This window comes from Enhydra lutris, unplaced genomic scaffold (genome assembly GCF_002288905.1).
Source record: "Enhydra lutris kenyoni isolate GAN:26980312 unplaced genomic scaffold, ASM228890v2 scaffoldscaffold21, whole genome shotgun sequence".
NCBI lineage: Eukaryota > Metazoa > Chordata > Mammalia > Carnivora > Mustelidae > Enhydra > Enhydra lutris.
In genome coordinates this window covers 8,690,046-8,699,217 of record NW_019154105.1, presented here as the reverse complement: position 1 = coordinate 8,699,217, position 9,172 = coordinate 8,690,046, and the positions used below count along the sequence as shown (strand labels likewise).

The following is a 9,172-nucleotide window of genomic DNA, read 5'->3' as shown; positions in this document are numbered from 1 at the left end:
CCGGCCAGAGGCCATTCCTGTCTGCTCCCGGCGCCCCCCATCCACTCCAAACCCCCGCCACGCTTCCCATCGGATTCCACGCCTCCAAGAATTCTGAGTGTACCCTGGAGAATTGTTGCATTCCAGACCTCTATACCTCACATTGAATTAGTAAGAGTTCTTTAAAACTTCTGGTGAAAAAATAGTAAAGGTGTCAGGCTCAAAGACTGAAATTCCTAGTCAGAAAAGAGAGACATGTCATCCCTGCTAGAGAAAGGGGGACCAACACCGAAGGTCCCGTAGTACAGGGAAGGGGATTTTGAGCGTGATCTGGCGGTTCGTGCTTGATCCGCATACAGCAGGACCAAGGGTGCTACACAGCAGGCACCCACTCCCTGGGGACTAGGTGCTGTATTGTCCAGGGATGGACCAGAAGGGGTGAATTCCACCAGCCTGCCCGACTAGCCCCTCTACAGCTTTGACGGCCAGTCCCCTACTTCGTAGATCAAATCTGAGCCCTTCTTGCATTTGGAAAAGGAGATCTCCCCGGAACCTGGGGAGTTCCCACATTTCACACGGAAGAAGGACGCTCAGCAGGATACAGAAAAGAGGTCAGGTCAGTCCTCAACTCTGAAAAAAATCAACACTGAAATCAAGTTTAGACCCTGATCCCTCTTCCCACCAAGTGGAAAACGTGAGCAACATGATCTGAGTGTGGTTTGAGAATACACGAGAGCCGGCTCGGACACCCCCCTCTGGGATCTGAGACGGCCGTCACTTCGGGTGCGCGAAGTACGCAAAACGAAATTGAGAGACAATATGTAGAGATAAAGGATCGTTAAGCAAATTCGCTCCCTCACTGTCCTTAATTCCCCCGAAACTGATAACTAAGGAGGTAGAACTCTCTCTCTAACGCAGTGGTGCAGCCCTTGTCCGGGGCGCCGAGATCCTCTCCCGCCCGGCGACCGGGCACCAGTGGGCGCTCACGGTGCCCCCTGCGGGCGGCGGCGGCAGCGCGACGGCCACTCACGCCCCCTTTGGGGATTCCGGAGGGAGGAGAAGGTCCCCGACTCGCGGGGACACGCGGGAGGCCGGGCAGGCGGGTGGCCGGGCGGGTCTCCCTCCGCCCCGGGGCGGGGCCGCCACGACCTTTCCGACCCCGGAGCGACCTGCGCTGCCGGGAATTTCCCTGGCCCCGGGCTTGCTCACTTCCCCGCGCCCACCGGGGATAAAAGCGGTTCTCCCGACTCCGGGAGCCACAGAGTCCGCTCGGCCGGCGCTCGCTCCCGCTCTGCAGCCGCCCGCACCGCCGCCCCGACTCTCCCAGCTGAGCCCCATGGCCCGCGCCGCCGCCGCCCCCCGCGCTCTCCGGCTCCTCGGCGCCGCGCTGCTGCTGCTGCTGCTGCTCCCCGCCGGCCGCCGCGCCGCAGGTGACACTCGGCGGCCGCAGCCCCCGGGCGGGTCGGGGGGCGGGGGTCGGGGGTCGCCCTCCCGGGACGGCGCGCTCACCCCGTGCGTTCTCCCCGCAGGGGCGCCCGTGGCCGCCGAGCTGCGCTGCCAGTGCCTGCAGACCGTGCAGGGGATTCACCTCAAGAATATCCAGAACGTCGTGGTGACGCCCTCGGGCCCCCACTGCGAGCAGACGGAAGTCATGTAGGTGACCCCCCGCGCCGCTGAGCCCCGGCCGCCCCCCTGCCCCGCTGCGCCCGCCCGGCCGCACCCCCGCTAACGCGGACTCTGCCTTCTCTCCGCAGAGCCACTCTCAAGAATGGGCAGGAGGTTTGTCTCAACCCCGAAGCCCCCCTGGTCAAGAAACTCATCAACAAGATGCTGAACAAGTGAGTTGTGCCTTTTACTCACACGTGGGACGAGACCCATAGGTCACCACTCCTGGCAAATGCGGGAGTTTTTTATGAAGGGTTTAGCTGAAGGACTGAAAATCGTTATTTCACAGTGGAATTTGCTAGTAAGATCATTCATTTGCTCTGGTGCCAGAAGGATATTTCCGGTGCCCTGAGTCCCCATGCAGATGAGTGTGCATAAACCTGCTTTCATTAAATTCTGATTGGTGTTAGTTGTATTAAAAAGTTTCCACCTGTTGAAAAACCCAGGCCTATTCCTCTCCCCCCCCCCCCCCCCCAATTCCTTCTAGGCTTCACATCTGAAAAGCAGAACTCTTGGTTTTTCTGCACCATAGGCCCTAAAGCTTAAAGGTGAAGAGCAGACACTTTGTAGTGACGCCGCACTGGGAACAAATCTGGATTCTACCACCTATTAGCCATGTGACTCAAGGACAATTACTATTATTACGATGATGATGATCTAAAGCTTCAGTTAGGCCCCACAGCCCCCCACCTGCATTCCTAAATAAAAGTTCCAAGAACTTAGAGGTCTCTGCTGCACAGCGTAGGGAATAGCCTTTGGATGCCAGGCTGGGGAGACTAGATTTAGAAAACTCTGGAACCTCAGGGTCAGGACAGGAGAAGAGGGCTGCGCTGGTGGTATCTTCCCTTAGCAGCTACAAAGGATGACATTTCTCTCGTTATTGGGCAGCTCCAACTGACCAGAGGAAGGAGGAAGCTGATTGGTGGCTATACCCGGATCAGGCCCCGCCCTTACAGGAATCCAAGAGGGAAAGTGGAATCATCCGCTCCCAGTTCCACCTGAACTGGGCTTAATATGTTTGAGCATCTCCTAGGAGAGTTCTCCTATTTATTTATTTATTGGTTGGTTGGTTTTAAAAGATTTCCATGTTAATATTTTACATATAAAATAATTAGGATGTAATTGAATCTATTTGTGTACTGTACCGCTATTTTTATTTATTTTATGTTAAACCCAATTTAGCTCGACCTTGATTCTTATTTAATTTGAAGGTAAAAGGCTTGCAAATATCCTCCAATCATTAAATTAATACTTCTGATGGGCCCACGGAATGCCAGCCACTGTGACGGAGGCTGGGGAGAGAGCAAATAGAGGCAAGTTTATTGTCAATTTGGGGAATATATGTGTAAATCTACTTTTGTAATTGTTTAAAAGAATGTCAGCTATTATTTATTGAAATAATTTCACAGTATGTGGTCAACATTTCTCATGTTGAAGCTTTAGGAACTACAATGTTCTAAATATCCTTTGGACATTTTATGTCTTTCTTGTAAGGCATAGTGCCTTGTTTAGTCTTAATGATACATTTTTTTCTATGTCTTTTAACAGAGAAGTTCAAATACTACTTGCTGTTTTTGCAAAAGAACTTGAAAATAAAGTATTTCAAAGTAAAAAAAAAATGCTTGTTTCATTTAGGGGGAAAAGGCTATCTTTACTGGATAAGCTAATGATTTACACCAATATTTTTCAACCTTTAAAAAAAATTTTTCCTGGGGCACCTGGGTGGCTCAGTGGGTTAAGCCTCTGCCTTCGGCTCAGGTCATGATCCCAGGGTCCTTGGATGGAGCCCCCCACATCAGGCTCTCTGCTCCACGGGGAGCCTGCTTCCTCCTCTCTCTCTCTCTCTGCCTGCCTCTCTGCCTACTTGTGATCTCTGTCTGTCAAATAAATAAATCTTAAAAAAATTTTTTTTTCCTCCTGGGCATTCAATATGCTACACAGAAACGGAACTATAATTTAGGCTTAACTTTATCCAATGGTAGATATCACTCACCTTGAATTTCACGTAGCAAGAATGTGCTTTTTCAAAACGTGGGCTTCCCTTGCCCTTCAGTGTGAGTCACTGGTATATATTACCGGCTTTTGTTGTTGTTGTTGTTGTTTAGAGAGACAGTGAGACAGAGAGGGAACACAAGCAAGAGGAGAGGGAGAGGGAGAAGCAGGCTTCCTGCTGAACAGGGAGCCTGAGGCCATGCTCTCAAAGCTTTATTTGAAGACCCTGGGATCATGACCTGAGCTAAAGGGAGATGCTTATCCACTGAGCCACCCAGGTGCTCCTATTGTTTTTTGTTTTTTAATAAGGAGCTCCTTTCTACTCTACTACTTAATCTTCTCTCCTCAAAAGCATTTACATTCTTGTAGCACTCTTAACAAGGACTCTTACTGCTTTTGCTAAATGATTTTTCAAGCAATTATTGACAAGTTAGTGAAACTGGCCGTGAAATGGTGGTAAAGTGGATTTTTTCCTTCAAAACTCAAATAATTTGTGTCACCCATAGAAGCACAAAGAGTGAATGGTTGAGTACTTCACCTATGAAAAGATCTGACTTTGGGGTTCAATTTTCTAACCTTCATTTATAAGTAACACCACTGAGTTTAATGTTATTCCAATTCTTTATACCAATTTTCCAAATAGAACAGTTTTGAGATTTGAGTGCCTTAGTTCCCATCCTTCTTAGTGCAATTTTTACAGAACCTAATAGATTGTCCAGCCTAAGAAAGTCCTTTGGTCTTGGTATTCAAAACTGCCCCTGGAAGATACTAACACTCCGGTATTCCAAGACAGAAACAAAATTTATATGTAAAGAGAGGAATGATCCCTATAATCTGAAATCACACTCCAGACCTGAAGAGGAAGAATATTTGTGGATGTGCAGAGTGTGCTTGTCCCTGAGTGGAGACTTATTCAGGAAATGCTGAGCCTTACTTCAGCAGAGGCAAGAAAACAGGGCTGGTCCCCTCAACACCTGAGATCAGGTTCTAGTTTGCCAAGCAGCTGGGTAAATAAGGACTTCAAGTAGCAAGAAACAACCTCTGTGAGCTTTTTTCATGAAGTTAAAAATGGTCACCTCTTTATAACTCCAATGGTATCGATGAGATCAGAAGGAAGAAAATTTGTGAATGGTGCAGAAGTAAATAAATGTCAGCCATTCTAGAAGCTCCACCAATGCTAGCCTTCCCTAAGCCCAAGTGAAGGGACATCGGAAATTATCTATAAGGGGAGCCCCGAAGGCTTCAATAAAGCCCTCACACCTCACATCTCACACACATATAAGACCAGCCTTTATATTCAAACATTGGCTTGAGCTTGTACTGGCCACACCTCACACACATATAAGACCAGCCCTTATATTCAAACATTGGCTTGACCTTGTCGTACTGGCCACTGAGCTCTTTCTTGTCAATAAGGAACATGCAGCATAGAAAGGAGAAAAGAGATATTCTCTTCCTATGGTGGTTAAGGACGTAGTTTTCAAAGAATCAGATAGACTTTGGATAAATTCCAGCTCTATTGCTTGACCATGTGCTCTTGGGTACATTTCTTGACTTTACCCAGCCTTGTTACCCCTATAATAGAATGGAGATAATAACATAATACACTTTCTGAAGTTTTTTCAGGGATTAAACATGATCGGTGGCTCCAGAAATCTGCCATTGGTCTTCAGGCCAATTCCATGAACATCACCTTAGTGTCTGTCCTGGATCCTGTCTTGTCCTGGGTCAAGTGGATATGCTCTATACTTTTCACACCATAATGCCCTGAGACTTTGCAAGTACAAGCAGTCTCCCACTGAGAGTGTTAGGGCAGGAAATGGGACACAAGGGTATGTGAGGTGGTGGTCATGAAGTGAAGTAGGGAAAGGATATGGGGTGATACAGCACAGCTTCCAAAGGTCATCAGCAGAAAATAGCAGTGGCGACATGGACTGAAGTTTCTTGAACAATGTTGCCAAAGGCGCTAAACCCAGAAAGGAGGAAATATGGCTGATCCTACTATGTCATTATGAGTCCTTTTGAATACTATTGAGACATCCTCTCAGGACTTCCAGACATGACTGGAAAGACATTGGGGGATGGCGACGTAGCAAACCTCAATAGTATTATGGACAATCCAGAATAACAGGTGATACTGTTTCTCTTTCTTTTTCTGACTACCCACACAAATAGGAAGAGGAAGATCTTATCCTACCTTCACCATTGATGCCCCACTCCATATTTCCTTCACTTACCAATGACTTCCACAGTCGCAATGGGCAGCATCTGTACTTGCTGACAGTTTCCCAACTCAAGCTCCCCTATCCTTCTGATCCACTTCCTGAGGGTTCTCTCCATTTGGGTTTGGGGAGGCGGGAATGAGAGAGAGAGAGTTTGCTTAGTTCAGAGACAAGATGGCCTCTGATTTTTTATTTTATTTTATTTTATTTTAGGATGGCCTTTGATTTACTGCCTTCAGAGTCCAGTCTCATTGAGGGGCAGGAGTTAGTGGATGAATATTCTATTCTCCAGTCCCTTGACTGGACAATTCCAGAAGTTACATTGTAAGTGTATGTGTATGCATGCATGTGTGTGTGTGTATGTTTTATGAGGATTCCTTTCTACCTCTATCTCCTCAAAAACATTTACATTCTTATAGCTACCTTAACAAGGACTCTCATTTCATTGCTTTGCTAAATAATTTATTTATAAATATATTTATTTTATACATGCTTTCCACCTCTCTCTTCATTATGTTCACATTTTCTCCTAAATCCTCCTTTCTCTTAAATCCTTAAATCCTTTTCTTAAATCCTTGAGCATATTGGGTGCCAGGATGACACAGTTGGTTAAGCATCCAACTCTTGATTTCAATCTCAAGGTCATGGGATTCAGTCCCTGTTGGGCTCTGCACTCAGTGAAGAGTCAGTTTGAGATTCTCTCTCGCTTTCCTGACCCCCCACCAAACTCTCTTTCTCTCTTTCTATAAAAATAAATAGATAAATCTTTAAAAAATTATCCTTGAGCATGTTTATAATGGCTAGTTTAAAATCCTTGTCTACTAATTCTATCAATCTGTCATTTTTATTTCTATTGACTGAACCCCATCCCCCCATCCCGTTACAGATCATGGTTTTCAACCTGGCATGTGTAGCATTTTTTATTGGATTCAGGAAATTTTGAATCTTATGTTGTTGCATGTTAAGATTTTTTTTTTTTTCTTTAGAATCTTGGCCTCTGTTGTGGCAGGCTGTTAAGTTACCAGAGAATCAACTTGATCTTTTGTAGGCTTGTTTGAAAGCTTGATGAAGATGATCTAGAGAGAGTTCTTTGCCCCAAAGTTTGTTTAGCTGTACTACAAAATCATGCTCCTTCTGTGTCTCTGCTGAATGCCCTGAGTACTTACAATATCCCTCCACTCTAACAAGTCCAACCTCAAATATCTCCCCATTCCATGTGGTCAAAGAGTGGCTCAGCTCACAGATTTCTGGCCACTCTCTGCCTGACCATATACATGAGACTTAGTGTTGATCAGAGAGACCCAGTGGAACCTCATGCAGATTTCCAGAGCTCTAGTTTCCTCCATGGATCTCTCCTTTCTACAACCCTACTCCATAACTTGTACTCATCTCAGTTTCCCTGAATTCAAATCTCTGTCTCCTCAACTCAGCAAAGAATTGCTGAGTTCTGCTTGGGATCTCCCTCCCTGTGCAATTTGCTCCAGCAAAAAAAACCAGGGGGATCATGAACCTGATATCCTTTGTTTCCCTTTCTCAGGATCCTAGTCTTCTGCTGCTTGTTATTCCAATGTCTAAAAGCCGTTGTTCAGTGTCTTCTATCGAGTTTTCTAGTTGTTTATGGCAGGAGGTGAGGACTGTTCCCTTTGATTCTGATATGGCTGGAAATGAAAGTCTCAGTGAGACAATTCTGAGGAACATTTTACAAGATTTCTCAGAGCTCCATAGCAAGATTAATCTCTAGTTACTTATAGTGGTAGCACATTTATTACATAGATTTTATTAGTGTTTTTCTCTTCCCTACCCCACATTCCCCCATTCCCTCACTCGCTCTTCTATGATTCTTCCCAAGCTAAACTACGACACTCAAGTCTCAGTATCAGTATCTGCTTTCAGGGGAACTTGGTCACTTGGATTCCCCAGAAGTTCGATCTCAGTGCTAGGACTTGTGTACAACTATTTTATTAGGGAGTATAATACCAGAGGATCAGGAAAGAGGAAATGTAAAGTGGGGCAAGGAAAATGTCAAAACCTGGAAGTTGGATCCATAAGGCCCTAAAATGGATCTGTGGAGAAAACAGTCTACCAAACCCACATTCAGGACCTTATTTTCCCCTGTGAAGAGGATGGTATGCATATTAACATTCTGTCCTCAAAATTAAAATTGATATTTTTTTTCTTTTTTAAGTGAGAAGTAGTTGGGATTGTTTCTTTGGCTTTCAGTAGTTCCCTGGGGGGAGGACGAACACATAATTTGGAAAGGAATAGACAAGTCACACACTAAAACTGGAAACTGTTTTTTTAGCAGCCAAGCAGGAGATTAGTTCAAAACCTGAGAGATCACACAAAAAATCAATTCTCTCATTTTACAGATGGCACTGCAGAAGCTCAGAGACCACCAAGAAATTACCAAATGTCACAGAACTGTCTTATTTCAAAATGGACTAGGATTTAGCTTTCTGATATTCAGTACAGGACTGAATTTCGTTAAATTTCATTAATTAAATTAAATTTAATTAATTTTCATTAATTAGATCATTATCAAATTAAATTTCTTTAGTTTTGGTTCTAGGGTTGGCTTTCTAAAATTTGTAGAACCAGTCTCAGATTACTAATTAATAACTAGTAGTCCATCCATACCACAGGATTCTGTGGGGTATTCTAAAGGAAATACGATGAATATTGCAGCCAAACAATTTGAAGTAAAAGATGGCTTCAGCCACATTGTGTGATCTGCAAAGTTACTCTTTCAGTTATCTATCACCTCCCTGAAATATAGTGGCTTAAAGCGACAACCATTTTATCCTGGTTCATGACCCTGTAAGTCTGGGCTAAATGGTTCTTCTGATGGTCTCTGCAGTCATCTGTGCCTTGAGCAGGACTGCTTGCTCGCTTGTCTGGTCCTTGGTGCTGCTGTTGGCAGGGCTTCATGTCTCTAGTAGATGAGCTCTGTCTTCTTATAATGGCAGCAGCTTTCCAGGAGGGCAGGATTAGAAGCTCCTAAGTGTCTCATGTTTTCTTTCCATTTTAATTTTTTATTCAAATATAATTAACATAGGGTGTTATATTAGTTTTGGATATATAATAAAGTCATAAAGTGATTCAAAAATTCTATACATTCCTTAATGCTCATCGAAAGTGTACTTTTTTTTTTTTTTTAAAGTAGGCTCCACATCTAGCATGGAGCCCAACACGAGGCTTGAACTTTATCCTGAGATCAAGACCCAAGCTGAGATCAAGAGTCGAATGCTGGAGGAGGAGTCAAGATGGCGGAGAAGTAGCAGCTGAGACTACTTCAGGTAGCGGGAGATCAGCTA

The 9,172-nt window shown here is 44.9% G+C and overlaps 1 protein-coding gene across 1 annotated transcript in view; it reads left to right on the top strand.

Moving 5' to 3' along the window:
- The first annotated feature begins 1,306 nt into the window (after positions 1-1,306).
- The window catches only part of LOC111148819 (growth-regulated protein homolog gamma-like), a 36,984-nt gene continuing 29,118 nt past the window's right edge, over positions 1,307-9,172 (top strand). Inside the window, exons 1-4 of the mRNA XM_022505642.1 lie at positions 1,307-1,409; positions 1,509-1,632; positions 1,734-1,817; positions 6,072-6,182. Coding sequence (XP_022361350.1) covers positions 1,316-1,409; positions 1,509-1,632; positions 1,734-1,817; positions 6,072-6,182 — 413 coding nt within the window. The 5' untranslated portion in view covers positions 1,307-1,315. The remainder of the gene's footprint in view (positions 1,410-1,508; positions 1,633-1,733; positions 1,818-6,071; positions 6,183-9,172) is intronic.